Here is a 24,867-nt window from a genome sequence, read left to right on the forward strand (position 1 = left end):
TGCTGGATGCCTGTAATTTACATGAGAGTTAGGTTTTGGATGCCTGTAATTAATATGACAGCTACGCATCCTGAATGCCTGCAATTAGTGTGTTTTTGCCGTAGTTTACATGATAATTGCCAGCTTTCGTTCACCAAAATGGATCTTTCTTAAGCCGAAATCTGAAGATTATTTCCTGTGGTCCACTTGCTCGCTCTGCTTCTTGTGAGAACGCAAATAGTCAGTTATGGATTGTCCATTTGTTAAAATTAATGGACAGGAATCATGTGTAACAGGCCTGAATTTTCCAGCTCATGGAACCAGTGGCAGACAGCCTGAGAGGTTTGAAAAATTACCCGAGTACTTCAATCCATTAGCTTAACTATCTAAACTGTCTCAATGTGGGTCAATGAATTTCCCGTATGCCAAACAGCCAGAGCAGGAGGCAGCAGCAAGCTTACTGAACACTGTGTTGCTCGTGTAATTGTTTAACAGAAAGAGTGAATAGATTTAGGTTGCATATAGCAATCTGTTGTAAAAGCATGTGTATCCTTGTACAAACACCAGGACATAGAGCCAGTTGGTGGTGACTGAAACCATTGATTGCGGTCTGTTAACATCATTGCATGCATACAGGGTATTGTGACTGAAATCCCATTCTGATGGCAGAATCTAGCTGGGTACGTTTACTAGGTATAAACAAGTTGTTTGTAGATATAGGAACTATTGTCCTTAGGTAGTGCTTTTAACAGGGGAGAAAATTTAGAAATCAGAGGTGTAAAGGGACTTGGAAATCCTCTTGTAGGATTCCGTTAAAGCAGGAGTTCCCAACCTGTGAATCCATGGACTCCTCGGTTCATGGTAGAGATGCATAGCATAAAAAAGGCTGGGAACCACTGCCTTAAAGGTTAGCTTGCAGGTTGAGTCAGTGATAGGGAAGGCAAATGAAATATCGGCATTCATTTTGAGAGGACTAGAATATAAAAGCGATCATGTAATGCTGAGGCTTTATAAGGCATTGGTCAGCCCGCACTAGAAGTTTTGTGCAACACACACAAAATTCTGGAGGAACTCAGCATCAATGGAAAAAAGTTCAGTCAGCGTTTCAGGACGAGACCCTTCGGCAAGACCCTTGGAGATTTGTGAACAGCTTTGGGGCCCTTACCTAAGAAAAGTTGTGCTGGCATTGGAGAGATTCCAGAGGAGGTTCACAATAATGATTCCAGGAATGAAAGGGTTAATGTATGAGGCGTGTTTGACAGCACTGGGCCTGTAGTAGCTGGAGTTAGAAGAATGAGAGGGGGTCTCATTGAAACCTCTCAAATATTGAAAAGCCTAGATAGAGTGGAAGTGCAGAGGATGTTTCTTATAGCACAGGAGTCTTGAATCAGAGGGCTCAGCCTCAGAATAGAGGGGTGTCCATTTAGAACAGAGATGAAGAGGAATTTCATTAAGCAGTTGGTGGGGAATCTGTGGAATTCCTTGCCACAGATGGCTGTGGTGGGCAATTCATTGGATATATTTAAAGAGAAGTTTGATAGGTTCTCGATTAGTAAGGGTATCAACGTTTATGGGGAAAAGGCACAAGAATGAGGTTCAGATGGATGATACATCACCCATGATGAAATGGCAGAGCAGACTCGAATGGGCCAAATAGCCTAATTCTGCTCCTATGTTTATGGCCTTTTGATCTAATTGTCCTTAAGTAGTACGCTTAACATCCCAAAGGCCTTCATAAGAAACAATGGGGATATATGACATCACTGGTGAGTAAATATCCAATCGGTAATTATTATTAGTTTTCTGCAAGTTTTTAGACTGGAATTGTGGGTATCCAAGGTAGACTATTACTGTTCCCCTGTTTGCTCCAAATAACTTTGCAGAGTCAATTAAGCACAGACAATTAATTTGCAGTATTAATGTTCAGCTCAGCATATCTTAAACTGCACACTGAGTGACAAGGAGCCTTTTGATTGATGAGCAACACTGATTCTTTCAGGGGGTTCAAGTATATGCATTCCATCAACCCAAGCCGTACAGGGAATCACCGTGGTTCATGAAGTTGCTGTTGTCTTGACAATAGCCAACCATTTTTGTTTAAACTGTGCCCATTATTTGTTTATCTCTTGTGGATTGACTGACGGGAAGTCAAGATTGACGGTTGAAAATTGTCCTTGATCATTGGCACTGAGCACTGAAGTCAGTCTGTGAAATACTTGGGTTATAGCTGGAGTCACTGCACTTTACTGCAAGGGTGGTTATTAGGTGTGTCAAAAATCAAACTTACAGAAATGAGCAAACATAGCAGAAAGAAAACTGCCATTATTTTTTTAAAAGTATCTACTAGCAACACAATAATAGCTCCACACTTATACTTAGTCAGTGTGAACTGCTGGTAGCTCTGATCTCTGTCTCCCACTGAGAGTGAAGAGCAACTTTTATTAGGCACCAGGCATACCATCTTTAATTATCCACAAAGTTAACCTAACACCACACATGAATTAGAATATGATGCATCCCACAATGTAATTACAATCATATTGCAAAAAAACCCAGAAGTTTCTACCTTCAATAGAGTTTACAAACAACATCTACATCTTTACACATCTACATTCCTAAAGAATAGAATATTCTAAAGTGTTTGCCAGGAAAGGCAACATAAAGCCAACCCTTTAGGGACCATTATTAGAATATACCGGGGGAAGTCATTGAAGGGTGCACACTCAGCGCAACGACAGCAGAATGACAAGGCAATGTTTGTGTGTGTGTAGATGCACGTGTATAAGGACTGCGTTTACCAAGCATTCTCCGTCACACAGTGCAAGTGAAGTTTGAAACTGCATACTTCCATACCTTACATATTTAATGCATACCATTGAGGTTTTATTTGCCTCTAGAATGAGCAACAGTTTGACTGAGTGTGCTGATATTTTCCAAGTCATTGATCCTGGGTTTATTCATGCATATACTTTGATATTAATTATAGACGAGCAGTAAAACAACATGTTTGTATTTATCCAGCGTTCTGCCCTCGCTTAAGAGTTCCCTGTTTTCTTAAGCTACACAGATAGGTAAACTCCAGTCCCAGCCTAGTTGTAGTCTGAAGGCTGTTTTATTATTCACCAACATGTTACAGTGTGCAAGGAGCCAAGTAAAATGGCAGTACTTCTTGGTGTTCTCACAAAAGTTAGATTCAAATTCTGATCAAAGCTCCCTCGACTTCTAACAAAGTTTTTCTAACTGATAGCAGCTAAATGAAATATACAAACAATATAAAATGGCCAACCTGATGGTGAAAGCTAATTGTTTAACAGTGCAATAATGAGTAATCAACAACAGCTGTGAACTTACAAGTAAGCAGTGAGATCTAGTACCGGTAATTAGAAATAAAATAACAAGCCACACCAGGAGGGACATAACATACAGCAAAATGGTTTGCAGGAGTGTTTGTAAACAAAATTTGATGCTGGGAAGATATTTGTTCAGATGGCCAAAAGTTTGGTCATAGAGAGAGGTTAGAAGGAGTGTAGTAAAGGTGGAAAAAGTGTGTTGTGGAAGCAGTTTCGGGGAGGAAAGAAATTGGTGCTGCTTTGAGTAGACAACTGCATCAGGTTTTTGACCTGAAACGTTGATAATACCTTTCCCCTTACAGATACTGCACAACCTGTTAAGTTCCTCCAGCAGATTGCTTATTGCTCGAGATTCCCGCATCTGCTGACCCTTGTTTTCAATATAGAGTATTTGTATATGTAAAAAAAACACTCTTGTCAGCCTCCTTCTCTGTTCTTGTGTATTGTGATGAATGCTACACCTGGCATAGATTCTAGAATTTAAGGAATGCCAGTGGGAAGTTGCTGCAAGTTTCTCTGTTTTGTCTCAGGGACCCGGAGACATTATGATGCAGCGAATCAAAGAAGGAACTGTGCTTGGTAGCTCAATCTTGAGCCTCCAGAGCTGTCTGTGTGGAGTTTGCCCTGATTATCTGGTTTCCTACCACATTCAAAAGATACACTGCTAGGTTAATTGGTCATTGTAAATTGCTAATGTAGATGGATGGGTAAAGCTGATAGGAGGGAAGCGATCACAGGAAAGTAAGTGGGGGTTGGGATCACTGAACGTGCTGTGAGAGCTAGTGTATACTCTTCTATTGTTTTGTAATGAAATGTGACATTAAAAAATAAAAACGGATTCTATAGTTCTTCAGGGACCACAAATGGACTTGCACAAACTCAAAAATTAAACAAGAACTAGTTTGTGGTCTTCAATTGGTTTGGCACACGTTGTTTTTGTTGCAAACGATCAGAGCAAACCATGTTTCTCTGGTTAATTCCAGGTTCCTGGCTTCTTCTCTGCCTCTGATTTTATTGTTTTCAAACAAAATGAAATAAATTTGCGTAGCCTCTGATTTCTTGCTGATACAATTTTTTCACTCCTGGGTGTAGAGAGCTCTAGTGCCCTCCGTACAACAATCATGGAGAATTATACACAGGTGCAGTGTAGAAACAGGCCCTTCTGCCCACAGCGTCTGTGCTGACCATCAACCACCTGGTTACATTGATCCTACGTTAGTCCCGTATCCTAGTCAACTGTCCCCAACCCCAGAATCAAAGCCTGGCTTACACAATTCACAGCAGCCAACTAACCTAGCAAACTACATGTCTCTGCATTGTGAGAGGGAACAGGAGAATCCTGAGGAAAACACTTGTGGAGAATGGAGCATACAAGGCGAAATGATGGAGGTCTGAAAGATTATGAGAGACACAGTGTGAATGGCCAGCTCCTTTTTTCCCAGGGGAGGGGGTGTGGGTAAAGGCTAATACCAGAAGACATCTGTTTAAGGTGATTGGAGGAAAGTTTAGGGGACATGTCAGATGTAGGTGTTTTACTCTGAGGCTGGTGTGTGCCTGGAACTCATTGCCAGGGATGGTGGTAGATGAGGATACAACAGGGACATTTGAAAGACTTTTAGATAGGCATATGCCTGTAAGAAAAATGGAGACATGGAGTCATACCAAAGTACAGCACAGAAACAGGCTCTTTGGCCCATGTAGCCTGTGTCTAACCATTTCAAAATGGAGGGTTATGGACTGTGTAAAAGGAAGGGTTAGATTGATGGTGGATTATGTTTATATAGATTGGCACAACACTGTGGGCCAAGGGGCCCATGCTGTGTTTTGCTGTTCTGTTTTCTATCTTGAAACCTACAGGGGCACAGAGAGAACATGCAAACTCCACACAGACAGCCGCCAAGGTCGTTATTTAACCTGGGTCTCAGTGGCTCCACTATGCCACTCTCACGAATGATTTCTTCAAACAAACCTTGGCGCTCAGCAATTTTCATACCTGACTTGATTGCACCTTGCCATAGAAAATGGCATGGTGCCTGAAGTTGTTTTAACTTGCCTTCAACAATAGTTCGACAGGCAGCCTCCACCCAGCTAAATGCAGGGTTGTGAGAGTGATCTGGTAGAAAGACATTCAAGAGGAATTATCCTAAATTCCTGTCTGGCAGAAATAGGACAGCGAATGTATTAATGCCTGCGACTAATCCCCAGGCTGTCATCAGCCACTCCTCATCAAGAGTACAAGCGTATTGTGACTGAGCTTCCTTCATGTTAATGCAGAGCCCCCTGCATCAGACTTGTATTAGTGCATCTCTTCCTCGAGTTTTGGCAGCACTGGTATTTAAGGAATGTGGTTTCATAAAAGTAACCTTTCATTTCGAAACGAGAATGAAAGAGAACCTTTTTATTTCACTGGAGATCAGCTTGATCTGTGGCCAGGTAGCAAGCATAACTTCTCTCAGACCTCCCTGGTCATCACAGAGCAAGACTCGTGATGATATCTTTTATATCCATTAACTGAAAATCAGTAGGTTTTCTACAAGAGCAGGCGCTGCTGTGGTGGAGGAAATGCAGCAGCTGGTTAGCGAAAGATAAGCTCCCACAGAATGGATCATGATCACCAGATGACCCAGCCTATTACCTCCAGTTAGCCTTTCCCCATGCCCTCTATACCAGCCCTGTGAGTGCATACGACCCTTTGCAGTCTCCTGATTCCAGATGCTCTGGTGATACTGTGGCAGCAGTTCTGTTTATAATGCATCCGTGAACAGCAGCAAGGGTGAAGCCTGGCAGAGGCTCTGTCCATGTACTTCTGCTGATCAGAGACGCTCAGGAAATGAAAGTATTTAAAATAACTGAAGTATTGACAAGTGAAAGAAAAATCCACTTAAAGCTAGATTAAACGTTTAATTTAAGTAAAAACTAATATTAATCTGCGTTTATGATAAGCACTCACTTCTGGTTTAAGATAAACGTTTGTAAAACTCAACAGGTCATGCAACACCTGTGGAGAGAGTTAAATAGTTAATATTTTCAATTGATCATTGAATTCTAACTGAAAGGTCAAAGATCTAAAATGTTAACTCTTGTTATTCCCACCGCAGATGCTTTCTGCTCATCTGAATATCCCCAGCATTTTCTGACTTTATTTCAGGTTTCTGGCATCTGCAATATTCTTTTGCTTGTTTATATCTTAGATGAACAACCCCATTAAGAGAATTGGACTGCAGTAGATTTAGCAGCTCTGGCAGGGGAGAAACTGAGGAGTCAGGTACAATGTGTATCCAGCCCTTCTGCTCAGTGTGGTTGGACATAGTGATGAGAGAAAACCTGGAATGCACTGCGGAATGTACTGCTGCATAACCTGATGGTTGGCAGCAGTTCTCCACCGTACCACTGGGGGGAGCTGTGATGAAGCCCTCTGACCAGTTTCCCTGTGTGTATGGTGTTGACTGTGGGATATGTATGGTCCCAGCCACTTTCAAAAGCCTAAACCTCATTTGGCTTCAAGATAGTCCCTCAGAAGAATTTACATCCAAGCCCAATGAGCCTTGGTTGAACCTCCAAAACCCAACTCCCCTGACCTTGCAGCACCCCCTCAGCACTCACATGTTCAGACTGGCTTCTGCCACAAGTTGGACCTCATTCAATAGAGGAGCAGGAAAATATCATTTAAAAAATTCCTAAAGGAGGAGGAATATGTTGGGAATTGGAGGAGTTTGCTGAGCAGGGTTAATCTCAGGAGAATGTATAATTCCTTATAGATAGCAGTGTATTTGAACCTGGATCGCTGGCACTGTAATAGGATTACACTAACCACTATGCAATGTGACACGACACATGATACATACACTCAGTACTCCTGTACCTAATAAAGTGGCCATTGCGTGTATGTTCATGGTCTTCTGCTGCTGTAGCTCATCCACTTCAAGGTTCAATGTGTTGTGCATTCAGGGATGATCTTCTGCTCACCACTCTTGTAACGCGTGGCTATATGAGTTACTGTCGCCTTCCTGTCAGCTGAAACAAGTCTGGCCATTCTTTACAAATCTCTTTCTCATTGATACCATTCTCTTTTGATCTCTCTCATTAAGGTGTTTTCTCCCATAGAAGTGCCGCTCAATGGATGTTTTGTTTTGTTTTTTGCACCATTCTCTGTAAACTCTAGAGACTGTTGTGCGTGAAAATCACAGGAGGTCAGCAGTTTCTGAGATACTCAAACCACTCCATCTGGCACCAACAGTCAAAAGTCACCTCTAAGTGTATATACTTAAAAAGATCCATGGATTGATGATTGTATATGAATGGAAATGCCCCAGATCTTTGTTCCATGACCTTTGTGGGCAAACTTTCTGTCTGTTCATCTGTTTTTGATCTCTGTTTTCAGAGAACTATACAGTATGGAAACAGGCCCTTCGGTCCAACTTGTTCGTGCCAAAGTCATACTAATAGAAGGAATCTGATGATATCCAATGTGTGAAATTTTTTTGAGACTGTATCCACCAGGCAGGATTGAGTTGACAGATCTTGTGTAGAATGACAGAAAGCAGCAATCATTCATAGAGTCATACTGCATAGAAACAAGAGTCCCATCCTCCTTTGGCATTAAGCACCCATTTGTATTAACCCTACACTAATCCCACTTCATTCTCCCTACATCCCTATCTTCAGCTCCAGTACCCGCTACACTTGATACAATTTATAGAGGCCAATTAACCTACCAGTCTGCGCATAATTGGATGTGGGAGCAAACCAGAGACCTGGGTTACAGCAAGAACATGCAGACTTCTAACCTGAGGTCAGGATTATCACTGTCACTGGTGCTGTGAGTTGACAACTCCATAGCTGCACCACTCTCCAAGCCCATGAACCAGGTGCCCAGTTTAATCCTAAGATGGGCAGCACGGTAGCATAGTGGTTAGCATGACACTCTACAGCACCATCGATAAGCATCCAACTCCCGTGGCTGTCTGTAAGAAGCTTGTACGTTCTCTCCATGACTGTGTGGGTTTCCTCTTTCTGACTTTCTCCCACGTTCCAAAAATGGAAGGGTTAGAAAATTGTGGACGTGCTATGTTGGCCCTGGAAGCATGGCAACACTTGCAGTCTCAGAACATCCTTGAATAACGTTGTTCACTGATATAAATGATGCATGTCACTGTATGTTTTGATGTACATGTGACAATTGAAACTAATCTAAGGGATTAAGGGAGCTAGGGCTTTACTCTTTGGAGAGAAGGAGGATGAGAGGGGATATGATAGAGGTGTACAAGATATTAAAAGGAATAGATAGAGCGGACAGCCAGTGCCTCTTCTCCAGGGCACCACTACTCAATACAAAAGGACATGGCTTTAAGATAAGGGGTGGGAAGTTCAAGGGGGATATTAGAGGAAGGGTTTTTACTCAGAGAGTGGTTGGTGCATGGAATGCATTGCCTGAGTCAGTGGTGGAGGCAGATACACTAGTGAAATTTAAGAGAGTACTAGACAGGTATATGGAGGAATTTAAGGTGGGGGTTTATATGGGAGGCAGGGTTTAAGGGTTGGCACAAAGGGCCTGTACTGTGCTGTATTGTTCTATGTTCTAATCCAAGTTCAGCATTATAAACCGTGAACCGTAAATGAGTCCTTTAAGGTTCCAAATCGAGTTGTCTTTCATGAGTTCTTATCAAATTTAACAATCTTACTTGGTGAATTCCAGATTGCAATATCCATACAGATATACAGCATAAGAATAGGTATTTCAGCCCAGCTTGCACATGCTGACCATGGTGTGTGTGTGTGTGTGTGTGTGTGTGTGTGTGTGTGTGTGTGTGTGTGTGTGTGTGTGTGTGTGTGTGTGTGTGTGTGTGTGTTTGTTATCCGTTTGCACCGTATATGCCTGCTATCAGGGTGAACTGTGAATGCTTCGAGCAAAGTTGAGGCATCAATAAGTTTCATTTGCATAGAGACATCAGGAAGCTATTTTGTCCAAAGACTTACTGAGATGCTATTTTTGGGAAGGTCATTGCTGCCCCCTTCTGATGATATCTGTTACTAGCATTGTTCCCAGTTTTTGGTTCATAGCTTTGGCTGGGTGGGGTGGGAGTGTTCAAGTGAGAGGAAATTAGGAAGTTTAAGAGAAAAGACTGCAATAACACAGTTTATGTAATGACCATCAGAGTGTGACGTGATGGAAGCAGAATTTATAATTGTATTAGTCAATTGGAGCGTAGAGTTAAAATAAGGAAAAATGATAGAATCCAAAAAAACATTTTCTCTCAATGAATAAGTGGCAAAAATAGATATAGTCCAATAATCACCAGAGAGACTTGGTTACAAGGTCACCAAAGATGGGAATTGAATATCTCAGAGTTATGTTTAGAAAATGGTGGAAGAAGAGTGAAAACTCTCTTAATAAAGGATGACATTAGGACAGTGGTGGGAAAGCAATTGGCTATGAACTATGAAGATTAAGATGTAGAATCGGTTTGGATGGACTGAAAACATTACTGGGAGCAGTATATAAACTACCCAAACAGTGGATGTACTGTTTTCCAGCAGATGAATCAGGAAATAATGGGGGTTTGTAATAACGGTAAGGCATTAAAACATGGATGACTTTAATCTTTGTGTAGAATTTCCATTGGTAAATGTGTCTTGGGGATAAGGTCATCGAAAATATTTGAAGTTTCGTTTCCTAGCATAATGCATCAGCCCAAACACAGAGCCCGATTATTTTATATCTAATCATGTGTGATTAGAACTAATTGATGATCTCCTAATAGAAGATACTGTAGGGAAGAGTGATCCTAATGTGATAGACTTTTTGCAATCAGTTAAGTGGCAAGCAGGTGCAAATTTAAATAAGTGTAGTTCCATAGGTGTGAAGGACAAATTGGCTATGGATATTTGGGAAGTTAGATTAAAATGTATGAATGCAGAAAAGGAGTGTTACGTTCTATTGAAAAATGGGATAAGTTTTCCATATGTGATAAATAAGCATATAGAGAATGGTAGAGTAAAAGATCTCTAAAGAACGTTTGTGGACCAAGCATTGACAGAAACTAGCAATAAATGAGAAAGTATTGATGGATAGGGAAAAAGAAACAGAACATGAGGTTAAACTGGCATGATGCATAACCAAGCTGAAAGATCTTCTACCAAGATGTGGTAAGGAAAAAAAAAGAAAGTCAAACAAAAGTACCATGGAAGCTCAGAGAGGGAAATTAATCATGAGAAATAAGCCAATATTTTCAGTATTCACTGTAAAGGGGAATGGAAACATACCAGACGTACAGTAATTGGGAATAAGGGAGACTAATATACACAATTAATATAACAAGAGAAAAACAAAGTTGGGTGAAGAAATGTGACTAAGGGTTGATTAATCTTTTGGAGATGGTAGTCTACGTCCAAACCAAACTGCAGAGATAGTGAATACATTGATCATGAGCTTCCAAAATGCTCTGCATTCTGAGAGGGTCTCGGTGGATTGGAAAAAAGCAAGTATCATGCCATTTTCAAGGAAATGCAACAAAGAAATAAAAAGGGAACTATGGATCAGTTCCAACATTCCCTAGAATCATAGAAACATAGAAACCCTACAGCACAATACAGGCCCTTCAGCCTACAAAGCTGTAAACTTAACTCAATCCCACAATTGATGAAAGCCAATGCACCATATGCTTTTTTAACCACAGTGTCACCCTGTGCTGCAGCTTTTAGTGTCCTTTGGACTCGGACCCCAAGATCCCTCTGATTCTCCACACTGCCAGGAGTCTTACCATTAATACTATATTCTGTCATCATATTTGACCTACCAAAATGAACCACTTCACACTTATCTGGGTTGAACTCCATTTGCCACTTCTCAGCCCAGTTTTGCATCTTATCAATGTAACCTCTGTAACCTCTGACAGTCCTCCACATTATCCAAAACACCTCCAAGCTTTGTGTCATCAGCAAATTTACCAGCCCATCCCTCCACTTCCTCATCCAGGTCATTTATAAAAATTACAAAGAGTAGGGAATCCAGAACAGATCCCTGAGGCACACCACTGGTCACCAACCTCCATGCAGAATATGACCTGTCTACAACCACTCTTTGCCTTCTGTGGGCAAGCCAGTTCTGGGTCCACAAAGCAAGGTTCCCTTGGATCCCATGCCTCCTTACTTTCTCAATAAGCCTTGCATGGGGTAAATGCCTTGCTGAAATCCATATACACTACATCTACTGCTCTACCTTCATCAATGTGTTTAGTCACATCCTCAAGAAATTCAGCCAGGCTTGTAAGGCACGACCTGCCTTTCACAAAGCCATGCTGACTATTCCTAAGGAATTTCCATTAAGGAAATGAAATCAAAGAGTTGGCAAAGCATAACCTGATTGGTCAGAGCCAATGTGGTGTTATGAAACAAAAATTAAGTTTATCATTTTTTAAATAAAAATATTTAAATTTTTTACACACAAAATGCTGGAGGAACTCCTCAGTTCAGGCAGCATCTATGGAAATGATTGAGCATTGGACATTTCAGACTAACACCCTTCTTCAGGACTGGAAAGTAAAGGGGAAGATGCATTTATTCATTTCCATAGATGCTGCCTGACCTGCTGAGTTCCTCTAGCATTTTGTGTGTGTTGCTTTGGATTTCCAGCATCTACAGAATTTCTCATATTTTTAATTTTTTTTAATCGTTCATCAAGGAGTCATTAGTTGGTTTGTTAAAGCAGAGCCAAGAGATGCAGTATATTTGGATTTCCAAATAGCCTACAGTAAGATGCTACAAAAATAGCTATTGCATAAAATAATGTTTACTGGATTGAGAAATATATATCAATGTGATCAGAAGAGTGTTTTTTTTTCATAATTAGCAATTTGGAACCAGTGGGAGTATGAGGGATTAATACTGGGATCCAACCGTGTTCACACCTGATACCCTCGCCTATTCATAGCAAAAAAAGATTGGGGAAAGTAAGTGCTGAAGTGGGCAGAGTCTGCAAGGTATACAGGCCATTAACTGAATAGACAGGCAGAATATAACTGGAGAAGTGAGAGTTAACAACTCTGAAAGGCGTATTTATAAAGGAGAAACTGATTTAAATGGTGTAAGACTATTATATAGTGGTGTACAAAGATCATTGTCATTGTTAGACATGAGAAGGCAGTGATCTAAAGGCAGTATTTGACTTATGTTTTGGATCAAGGTAAACCTGAAAGCATTGGAAAAAAATCTCAAGAGGTTGGAGCAATGTCTCACACAAAGGAAGATGGTTGTAGTCATTGGACACGGGTCCTCCAGCGGCAGAATATAAGTGCAGTTCCTCAGAGCAGTGACCTGAGCCTATCTATCTTCAGTTACTTCATTATTGATCTTTCTTCCATCATAAGATCAGAAGTGGAGTGTTTGCAGATGAGAACAGTGTACAATTCCATTTACAACTCTTCAGCATGGAGCAAAACAAAGACAACATTCAGCCATGGGTTGGCTTTTGGATTTACTACCAATGAGTTCCCCACTATTAATATTCGCCGCTGACCAGAAACTCAAGTGGACTACAACAGCAGGTCATGGGCCTGGTACCTGTGATGATTGACTCACTTCCTGGTACTCGAAAAGCTCTCCATAACCTGCAAGGCACAAGTCAACACTGTGATGGAACACTCTCCACTTGACTGGATAAATGCAGTTCCAACAATGTTCAAGATGTTTAGCATCACCAGCAGCTAAGCAATAGCATTTAATTCACCACCCTAAACGTTTACTCCCTCCACCACCTTACACAGTGGCTGCAGTGTGTATTATCAAAATGTACTGCAATAATTGACTTGGCAACACCCCCTCCCTCAAACCTCGACCACTTGGACAAGGGTAACAAGTCATGGGAACACCACCAGTGGCTCCCTTCCAAGCCTTAAGATGGAACTATATTGCCAGCCCTTTGTCCTTACTGGGTCTAAATCTTCCTCATCTCCTGTACAACAACATTCTAGAAGCTCCCTCTCAGGAGGACTGTGGGCATTTAAGAATTGAGCTTACCAGACCGAGAGCAATTGGGAATTGGCAGTATATACTGGGTTCATCAGAGTATCTAGGTCCCATAAGTGCATTTTAAAAGGTTGACATGTAGGTGCAACATATATTAAAGAAGTCAAATGCAGTCATGATGCAGGACTTTGACTCAAAATATCGCCAATTTCTTTCCCCCCAACAGACGCTGCTCAATCTGCTGAGTTTCTTCAACAGATTGTTCAAAGTTCAAAGTAAATTTATCAGAGTTTGTATATATTATAATATATTACCTCAGGAGTCATTTTCTTGCAGGCATTACAGGGAAAAAAGAAATACCATAGAATTTACAAAATACTATACATAAGCAGGCAAAGACTGACAACCAACCAATGTGCAAAGAAAACAAATTCTGTAAACTGAAGTTTGGAGTTTGTTGCTCCATGTTCCAGTATCTGCATTTTTAAATGTTTTTTTTAATGGTTATCTCTGTTCTTTCCACAGATGCTGCCTGACCATGAAGCATTTTCTGTTTTTATTCCAGATTTCCAGCATCTGCTGTTTTTAAAAAAATATGTATTTTCACCAGCCCCTCAACAATGCGTGGGAGCACTAGCCTGGGACTTGATACTCAAGTTTCCAGATTGGTCCTTGAACCCACAGTGTCTGAGTTAGAGGCAAGATTACCAGCCTCTGCACAAATCTTGGGCACCTGTCTTCGACACATCAGGGTGAAGATGGTTAAAATATTTAATCGAGGGTTGAATGTATATGGCTGTCGTGCCAGTTGACTAATGGGCAGTCTCTTGCTCTTCTTCTCAAAAGACCCCCATCTGAAGGCTCACAGACAGTCCTGAGTCCTATGGTGACTTGTGGTCCAACTGGGATGCTATTGTGCCGTCCCGTTGTTCTCAGCATTACCCACTGCGCAGACGTCTCCGGACCAGACTGGACCATTAAACTCAAGACGCAAACTCATCAAGCTGTTTGGGAGGTAAGGAGATGAGAAAGAGAGAGTGCCTTGCATTGTCTATAGCTCTGTTTACCTCCCTTTTATCTGCCACACAGCCACAGGAGTGTAGTCTCTTAATTTGTTAAATTTATTTTGAGATACAGCCTGGTAACAGGCCTTACTGGCCCTACGATCCTGGGCTGTCCAAATACACACGTGTGCCAATTAATCGACAAACCTGGATACTTTTCAGGGAGATAACCGGAGCACCCGGAGGAAACCATAGTCACGGGAAGAAGGTACAAAGTCCCTACATTCAGTGTCAGAATTGAGTCCAGGTCGCTGGGGCTGTAACCGCGTTACTCTAGCCGATACACTACTGTGCCATCCCAACGGATGAAACGTGGCACGGCACATGCGAGATCCCATAAGCATCAGTTAGGTAACCAGATGTCGGTTCAGTGATAACCTTGAATGATCTTCTATGTTGTCCAAAATCGTAGCATGGGACATCTCAGTCCACCTAAGCTCAGTCTGGCCTCTCAGCCAAAGTCAGCATGTCCAGTGGAGCCTTGGTTTTTGTGCTAGAACAAGAGTTTAGGCTACCCTCAGGACATTTATCAAGATAAGAAACTTAAGATAATATATTATCCCTTCAAGAGAAGAAATTTGAAGACCATTAACCCACGCACTGGGAATTGCAACCTGGTAATTTTACACTGAATTGGCTTGGATAATAGGCTGTACTCAGAGAGTCAAGCAGCATCTGTGGAGAGAAACACTGTCTGGGCATCCTTTGAAAGGTCATTGACCAACCCCCTTCCATGACAGACCTAGGCAAGCACACCTGTGTTGAAAAGGTTAGAAAGGATCCCTCCAGCTTTAGAGTAAGCAAGCTTCTTTGCAGTAAACATAAGCCAAAATACTTCAGAGAAAATACTAACTGGAAATCCAAGTTAGAACAGAAACTGAGACAGATGCTCAGCAGGTCAGGCAGCATATACGAGGGGAGAAATAGAATTAAAGTTTAAGGTTGATGAACCTTCTTCTGAGCTGGGAATGATTTGACATAAGCAGATTTTAAGGTGTCAAGAAAAGGGAAGGAAGCCAAGAAGACACAAGAGATTTGACGCCCTCAGCTCTGACATCGGCCATGACCACCTGCCTCTCTAACCTCTGCTGGGTCCTTCTGCTCCTCTTCCTTCACTATTACTCCCTACTCACTTCTAGTCTCTTAAGCTTCCCCCTAACCCTCATTCCCTCATCTTCCTTACACCCCACTTTCCCTGAACACTTCAACTCTCCTCTCTCCCCTGACCCTTTCAATCCTCTGCCCTCCAGTTCCAACCCATGCCATATCTTCACCATCCCCTCTTATCTTCCCTCTCTGAGGTGGAATGTCCTGTCTTCAGCAATGGTCTTACTTTTGTCTACCTGCGACTTCACCTCAACAAGTTCTGCACCCACCATGTCTCAGCCGGAAGCATCAACTGTTTATTGCCTTCCATAGATGCTACCTGCCCTGCTGAGCTTCTCCAGCATTTTGGGTGTCAAGAGAGGGTGTGTGGCAGGAGAGTTCACAAGGGAGATTAAATGGCAAATAGCAGAAAATTGGAGAAAGCTGGTAATCAGGCAAGAAACTTAAGATTGAGACTAAAGGATATGCTAACCGAAATATATGACACCCTGAATTTGGTTTGCACGGGCGTTCATAGGGCTCTCACCAGGAAGTCACCACATTGTAAGCAGCAAAGCTGATCAAAACCTTGACCCACTAACCCACTCCTCTACACTCCCAATTACCAACTACTTTATAATTTCCTGTCAGTCACAGGCATTCTTGTGCCTAAACATGGACATACAATCAATCTATGAACATAAACTATCTTAAATATTTATACTCTTTGTCTTTTTTCCCTTGTTGTGTTTTTTTTGCGCTGCATCGGAGGCAGAGTAACAATTATTTCATTCTCCTTTACACTCGTGTACTGGAAATGACATTAAACAATCTTGAATCTTTACATTTCATTTCTGTCCTTTCCTTGTGTTGCTGATGGCCATCCAACTGGAAGCACACTGTGCGATAAAACAGCACCGACAGGAATCTCCCCTGACGCCTCTTTCACGGCAATCAGAAATCCACATTGGCAATTGAGCCCTAAGTGCATAGTCTAATGCAGGAAGAATGAGCAGGGATAATACAATCTAGTCACATTACAAAACCTTCCTGTATATTTCAAATTAGGCCAATATCAGAGTGAAATAGAATCTGTCAGTTTGAGCGGTGTTTAAACAAAAAATTGAACCATGTTATTAAAGCATTTTACCTTCTGTCATCCAGCCTGACATCAGATTATAGACATCAGATAATCGTCTCAGGGTTATTACTTATGCTGAGATTTGATTGCTCTTTGATTGATTGATTTAAAAGCTGCAGTGTTGATTGCAGCTGCCATTTGTAGATTGTCTTTTAGTGGTAAGATGTCTCTCAGTTCGTCAACGGAAACAGAAACAAGAATTTGACACCAAGTCAGGCAGCAAGGTGCTGCATTTCCGGGAGTTCAGAGTGTTTCAGTGTAGTAAGCTCAGGATAGGTGGGTGAACAGGAGTCCAGATGAGTCAGGACACACGCCGGCAGTGTTTTAGCTTGAGTGTCCTGCAGTGGAAGTTGGCAAAACAGAGCACCAGTGATGGTGATGGGTTTCTCCAACAAATAAAATAAATTATTTCCAACTGTTTCCAAAAGTCCCCTTGGAGCGGATCACAGACACAAGAGATTCTGCAGATGCTGGAAATCTGGAGCAACAAACACAAAATGCTGGAGGAACTCAAGCCAGGACTGATGAAGGGTCTCGGCCTGATATGTCAACTGTTTATTTCCCTCCATAGATGCTGTATGGCCTGCGGAGTTCCTCCTACATTGTGTATGTGCTTGGTGAATGCACATAGGCTTTCCCCCCTTCGGGTTGAGCAAGTCTAGAGCTAGTAGTTTAGGATAAAAGGTGAAAGATTTAAGGGGAATCTGAGGAAGAAAGTCTTCACTCAGAGAGGGTGGTGCGAGTGTAGAATGAGCTACCAGTGGATATGGCAAATGTGTGTTCAACTGTTACATTTAACAGAAGCTTGGATAGGTATATGGATGAGAGTGAAGTCTGGATAAATATGGAGGGTTATGGTCTAGGTGCGGTTCGATGGGACTAGGTAAAGGACCAGGCCAGCATGCACTAGATGGGCCAAAGGTTGTTTCTGTACTGTAGTGTTCTATGACTCTAAATATCTTTCTCTCCAGGTGCTGCCTGATCTCCTGAACATTTCCATCATTTTCCATTTTACTTCAAATTTCCAGATTCTACAGGGTACTTTTTTGTTTTTTGATTGCTATAAAAACACAAGTTTTGTTGCCACCACCTGAATTGAGCTGCTGGGTGGGAACGATGAGAAAATTAAATGGGATTAAAGTAGGATTAGTGTAAATGTGTGCTCGATAGTTGGTGTAGACTCAATGGGCCAGTTTCCATGCGGACACTACTCACCCTACAAACAGCCTTTTCCAAAAACTTCCTTCTGTAAAGATATAGGAGCAGAATTAGGCCATTTGGCCCATCAAGTCTGCTCTACCATTTCATTATGGCTGATTCATTTTCCCTCGGCCCCAATCTCCTGCCGTATCCCCATATCCCTTCATGCCCTGTCTAGACAAGAATCAATCAACCTCTGCCTTAAATATACGTAAAGACGTGGCCTCCACAGCTGCCTGTGGCAAAGGATTCCACAGATTTACCACTCCCTGAAGAAATTTCTCCTCATCTCCATTCTAAAAGGATGCCCCTTTACCGTGGGGCTGTGTCCTCTGGTAAAGCACTATAGAGATATTAAAAGAAAAACTTCACACCGTCTTAAAAGTCTCTGGGTAATCTCTGATCAATCATTCTAGTTAGCCCTCCCAACCTCCCCTCTGTCTATCACTTCAGTCTCTGACTGCACTGTAAAGACTTTAAACCACTTTTTATAATGCTGTTTGAATTTTAAATGCATGCTGGTATTTATATATTTATGCACATTTGATTCTATATCTGTACTTTAACCTCTAGCTTATTTCTGTACAATTCTTTATTCCTTAGAGTTGTTGACTTTTTTTTGTTGCATGTCACACCAACACAGCACGGCAAGCACTTGTAAATGTAAGTGGTGAATAGAGTTGATCTGCAGTGCTGTATGACCCTCTGAATGTTTCTGTGTGCTTTCAGGAGGTGGTGACATTGGAGGAAGAGAACTTAAATACGCCCTGCTACTGCCAGTTGGACTCGCAGTATTGCCACATCCTGCTGGATCAACTGGGAACATACGCACTCGTTGGGGAATCGAACTCCAGGTCGGCCATTAAAAGACTGCAGCTGGCCATATTTGCACCGATCTCATGCACGTCTCTGGAGTACAGCCTTAAAGTATACTGTGTGGAGGATACCCCTGATGCCCTGAAGGTACAGTACCTTGTGGTGGTTTGGCATTCACAACTATGGACATAAGAAATGGAAGGAGTCAGAGAAACTGCCCCTCAGGCTTTCTGTATCCAGTGGCTCATCTGATATTTCCATGTTTCCTTCATGGTGTAAAGTATGCCTTTTGGCCCATTGAGTCTCTGCTGGCTCACTGAGCATTCTCCATTTCCCCAGTAGTTGTGCTGCAGCCATTCCTCCCCCACTATTGCCACCAAATCCCAGAGAATTCAACCTCTTAAAATGATAGGTGCAATTTATAAGTGGCCAACTATGCTACAAATTTGCATATGTTTGGGATGTGGGATGATATGCCAACCCCCATGGGACTGCACACAATTGCAAGGAGAAAGTGCAATCTCCATACAAGTACCACCCACCGGATCACTGGAACTGTGAGGTGCAAACTGTATTGCAACATAGAAGATTACAGCACAGCACAGGCCCTTGTGCTGACATTTTGACCTACTTGAAGATCAATCTAACCCTTTCATCCCAATCCCACATAGCCCTCCACTTTTCAATCATTTGTGTACCTGTCTAAGAGTCTCTTAAATGTCCCTAATGTATCCTCCTCTAATATCACCCTGGTAGCGCGTTCCATGCACCCACATTCTCTCTGCAAAAAAAAACCTTTGACATACCCTCAATACTTTCCTCCAATCACCTTAAAATTATGCCCAATCTGTTAGCCGTTTCTGCCCTGGGAAAAAGTCTTTGGCTGTCCTCTCAATTTTTGCCCCTTATCATTTTGTATACCTCTATCAAGTCACACCTAATCCTTCACTCCAAAGAGAAAAGCCCTAGCTTGCTCAACCTACCCTCATAAGACATGATCTCGAATCCAGGCAACATCCTGGTAAATCTCCTCTGCATCTTCTCTAAAGCTTCCTCATCCCTCCTTGCTGCACACTGTATCTTGACTCAAATTTCTCGCCTATTCCCCCATAAATCTTAATGTCCATAGGTCCCCAAACCATTCATTAATAATGGGCCAAATCTTAATTTTAATTCTGAAATTGATAATCTTTTGATAAGCAACAATGCTGAGGGATTGCTAAGCAGGCGTGGCCTTGTGGAGTTTAGCCGTGACTTCATTGGACAGGCTTAAGGGGGTTTACAAACCATTCCTCTGTTTCAAACTCCTGCAGACCCATTCTTACCTATAGATCACTTTCAATGCAGTAACCTGCATTTGTCAGAGGGCACAGAATTCAGTTGGCCAACAGAAAAAGGAATCAGTCAATTCAAACAAAATATTGAGTGTTGTAAGTCTGCTCATGTGGCTGCTAGTATAGTCCTATTGCAAAGTTTAGAAGATAGGGCAAGAAGGTTATGTGGGATTAAGATTCAGATCAGCCATATGAGTGAACACAGTCAAGGGCCTAAGCCCTGTTATAAATACGAGAAATGTTTCCTGGGTTACTGTTCTCCTCATTATCCTAAGACTGATGTCAGCCTGGCCAAGGACCATGACAATCATTCCTTGTTTTAGAAAAGGGACGATTTCTTCAAAGTCATTTCATTGAGGCAAAAGGGCAGAATAAATGCATTGTAGGTATTTTCAAATTCTCATTTTCTTTGGTAGTGAATGGTGTGCAAAATGGCAAATGCAGAATGGCAAAAAGTAAATTGTAATTCAAAGTCAATAAATAGAACTGTCATATCTGTTTTGGGGTGATACTGTTGCCGTTGTGGTGGTTGAAGTAGTATTTGACCTACAAAATGTTTGTGCCTTGTTGTAGGAGGTGCTGGAGCTGGAGAAGACTCTGGGTAGTTACTTACTGGAAGAACCCAAAAGCCTGCTGTTCAAAGACAGTTACCACAACCTGCGGCTTTCCATACACGACATTCCCCACTCCCTCTGGAGAAGCAAGCTGCTTGCCAAGTATCAGGTAGGAGCCAAGTAATCCCAGCATCATCAGACTGCTTTAGGGAAATTGAGAAAGGAAAAGGTTGCTGAACTGAACCAACAAACAGTTCATTGGTTAGGTTTGGCAGCTGAAATGAAAGCAGAGGCCGGGTGCTGATGTCTGACTGCCTCGCCGTCAGAGGTGTGGTTTGTCAGCTGGGTCTTCATCCCAATGGTGTATTGTTAGCTGGGTATATTTCAAAGAGAAAAGTAGTCCTTATTTTCCCTGTCAATACTGTTCCCCCAATCAACACCTCAAACATAGGTGATTCAGAAGTGATCATATCACTGTCTGTGTGATCACGCTGTGCACAGATTTGGATGAGCTAGAAATGCTGAGCTTGCCTGTGGTGACCATGTCCAATGTATTATTAACTCACCAGAAATGTCCAGCTATGCAGGCTGTTGCTTGTCTGAATAAGCCAGCAGCATTCAACAGCACGGACTCTCTTTAAATAAGAAGAAAAAGTGGGGTTCTTTCAGTCCTCTGCCATTTGTTCCCTGCACATTTGATCTTTGGTAACATCAAAGAATTAACATTGCCTTTATCTTAACACTACCTTAACCTTAACTCTTACTGAAATAGAGAACAGCTGGAAAAACAACGGCAGGCAGAGTCACTGTGGCAACTGTTGACAATAATGAATGGGTAAAATATCTCAGGTTTGCCTTATATTGGGTACAGGCAGACCGCAGGAGCCATTGTGTATGGTACAGGCAGACTGGGTGAGTCATTGTGTGGGGTACAGGCAGAGTGGCTAAACTGTTGTGTGGGGTACAGGCAGAACAGGTGAGTCACTGTGTGGGTTACAAGCAGAGCAGATAAGCCTTTGTGTGGAGTACAGTTGGAACAAGCAAGCCACCATGTGTGGGGTACTAGCAGAACAAATGGGTCACTGTGTGGAGCACAGGTGAAACAGGCAAGCTGTTGTATGGGGTACAGGCAGAACATGTGAACCCAGAGTAGTAGATGGAGGTGAGCATTGGAAATACTGACACTATCAGGGGCATCTCTAGGTACTGAAGCACCCCTTAGGACACTTTGCTCATTAGCAGAATGAAAATGGAATACATCTCCAGCCAGCTTGCAAGTTGTTTCTGTCAACTCATTTTTCTAACCACACTCTCTCTGACTTGATGCACGGTGGTTCAAAGTAACCGAACATCCCTCTATTTTTGTCTTTGCAGGAGATTCCATTTTACCACATCTGGAGTGGAACTCAGAGAGCACTGCACTGCACCTTCTCACTGGAGAGGTACAGTATGGCATCGACTGAATTCTCCTGCAAAATTTGTGTCCGACAAGTAGAGGGAGAGGGACAGATATTCCAGGTGCATACAGTCATCGAGGAGGTAAGACCATCCTGGTGGACTGTCTCTTTGACAGATACCAACACTGAACAAATTTGTTCGCTAAGAATGGCCACTGGGAATATGAATTAACGAGCCTCATGAACACCAAAGAGGAGAGACAAAGTGGGAGAGAAAATGGGCATTTTATTTTCTTCACCTGTCCTGCTTGAAGAACTTACTGACACTAATGTCAGCTCAACAAATCAGTGGAAGGATTTAAACATCTGTCTTGACCTGAAGTGTCGTCTGTCCATTTCACTCCAAAGATGTTGCTTGACCCACTAGTTTCCTCCAGAGATTTTTTTTGCTCCAGATTCCAGTACTTGCATCCCCCTCTCAATATTTAAACACCCAGAAGGAGCTCAACAGGTCAGGTAGCATCTGTGGGAAGGAGTAAAGAGTCAGCGTTTCAGGCCGAGACCCTTCATGAGTCCTGACGAAGATTTACGGCCTGAAACATCGACTATTTATTCCTCTCCACAGAAGCTGCATAGCCTGCTGTGTCCCCCAGTAATTTGTGTGTGTGTCACTCTGGAACTGCAGTATCAACAGAATCTATTGTGTTTAAACACCTTGCTCATTTTTATCTCATACAATGAATATAGCTCTCTGCTCCTTCATGTGTATGTATGTATCCAACTTCCCTGTATAGGTATATTCATATTATTGTTAGTCACATTGTGGGAGTGAGTTCCACAATTTCACCACTTGTTTTAAAGGAGAAAACACAAAATGCTGGATGAATTCAGTAGGTCAAGGAGCATCTATGGGGAGGAATGAACAGGCAATGTTTTGGTCTGACACCTTTCATCGGGACACAGGACGTGGGTTAAAGGGTTATTTCTGAATTCCAGATTGGAAGCATTACCTCGTTAGTTCCTAGTTCTGATCTCTGTCCCAGACATTGTTATACAGTGTAGAAACAGACCCCATATTCCACCCAGCCATTTGCACTAATCCTACTTTATCCTCGCCATATTCCTTTCAGTTCCCTGCCACTCACCAGTACAATGGAAACAATTTCCAGGAGTCAATTAACCTGCCAAACCATTCAGCTATAGACTGGGGAAATAAACTGGAGCACCTGGAGGATTTCATGCAAAATTCACCAAGGACCAAAGTCGGGATTGAACAGGGGAACACTGGAGTTATAAGGCATCGGCTCAGCTCACTAATCCACTAGCTCCCCCATTTTCTCCACTTCTATCCTAACAAACCATTTCAGAATCTTTGAGATCCATTATCAGGTTACTGTCAACCATCCTTTGTCAAGCTCAAGTTAATTATTATGACACAAGTTGAAAAGCGAACAGTGTAATGTTACTTGCAGTTCGCAAGTGATGAGACGTGGGTGGTGGCCTGTTCCCCATCCTAACAGTTTTTGTCCTATTGCCACAGTACCTCCTGCCTTATGGTAGGGAGTCAGAGATTGTTACACAGATGGGAGGGTTTGCTGACAATGCTAAGGGCCCTGCATAAGCAGCACTCCTGATAAATATCTCTGAAGGGTGGAAGAGGGACCCCCATAATCTTCTCTAGCAGGATTTGCAGTCAGGTCCCCTGCAATTTTCATACCAGATGGTGATGCAACTGGTCAGGACACACTCAATGGCGCACCTGTAAAATTGGTTAAAATGGAGGCAGGGCAGCCTCACACATTTCAGTCTCTTCAGGAAGTAGAGACACTGCTGTCCTTTTTTTTGAACAAAGAAGTGATGTTGAGGGTCCAAGTGAGATCATCCATTATGTACACTCCCAGAAGCTTGGTGCTTCAGTTCGCTCCACGGAGCAACTATTTACGTGCAGTGAGGCCCTGCTTCCTGGTGGTTATATCTCCTCCTTGCTGACCATCGACATTGGCGCACCTCAGGGGTGTGCGCTTAGCCCACTGTTCTATTCCCTGTATACCCATGACTGTGTGGCTAGGCACAGCTCAAATTCTATCTATTAATTTGCTGATGATACAACCACTGTTGGTAGAATCTCAGATGGAGATAAGAGGGCATACAGGAGCGAGATAGACCAGCTAATTGATTGGGCTAACAGCACCAACCTGGCACTCAATGTCAGTAAGACAAAAGAGTTGATTGTGGACTTCAGGAAGGGTAAGACAAGGGAACATGAATCAATCCCCAAAGAGGGATCAGAAATGGAGGGAGTGAGTAATTTCAAGTTCCTGAAATTACTCTCTGAGGATCTAACTCAGTCCCAACATATCGAGGCAGCTATAAAGAAGGCAAGACAACAGCTAAATTTCATTAGGAGTTCGAAGAGGCTTAGTTTATCACCTAAAATGCTCAAAATCATCTATAGTTGTACTGTGGAGAGCATTCTGACAGGCTGCATCACTGTCTGGTATGGGGACACTACTGCACAGGTCTAAAAGAAGCTACAGAAAGTTGTAAAATTAGTCAGCTCCATCTTGGGTACTAGCCTCCATAGTATGCAAGACATCTTCAAAGAGCTGTGCCTCAGTAAGTCAACGTCCATTGTTAAGGACCCCAATAACCCAGAATATGCCTTCTTCTCATCGTTTCTGTCAGGAAGAAGGTACAGAAGCCTGAAGGCACATACTCAGCGATTCAAGAACAGCTTTTTCCCCTCTGCCATACGATTCAGAAATGGACATTGAACCCATGAACACTACCTCACTTTAAAAAAATATATATATATTACTTCTGATTTTGCACTATTCTATTTGTAATCTATTTATGTACATACTGTAATTGATTTACTCCTTTTTTTCTGTCTATATTATCATGTATTACATTGAACTGCTGCTGCTAAGTTAACAAATTTCACGACACATGTCGGTGATAATAAACCTGATTCTAATTATAA

General features: G+C 42.2%; 1 protein-coding gene across 1 annotated transcript in view; it reads left to right on the forward strand.

Annotated features, from left to right (window-relative positions):
• The window catches only part of LOC140714275 (netrin receptor UNC5B-a-like), a 314,021-nt gene that overhangs the window by 278,997 nt on the left and 10,157 nt on the right, over window positions 1–24,867 (forward strand). The window contains exons 12-15 of the mRNA XM_073025353.1: window positions 14,139–14,307; window positions 18,513–18,746; window positions 20,507–20,656; window positions 21,862–22,026. Of these exons, the coding sequence (XP_072881454.1) occupies window positions 14,139–14,307; window positions 18,513–18,746; window positions 20,507–20,656; window positions 21,862–22,026 (718 nt within the window). The remainder of the gene's footprint in view (window positions 1–14,138; window positions 14,308–18,512; window positions 18,747–20,506; window positions 20,657–21,861; window positions 22,027–24,867) is intronic.

This window comes from Hemitrygon akajei, chromosome 21 (assembly GCF_048418815.1).
Source record: "Hemitrygon akajei chromosome 21, sHemAka1.3, whole genome shotgun sequence".
Lineage (NCBI taxonomy): Eukaryota > Metazoa > Chordata > Chondrichthyes > Myliobatiformes > Dasyatidae > Hemitrygon > Hemitrygon akajei.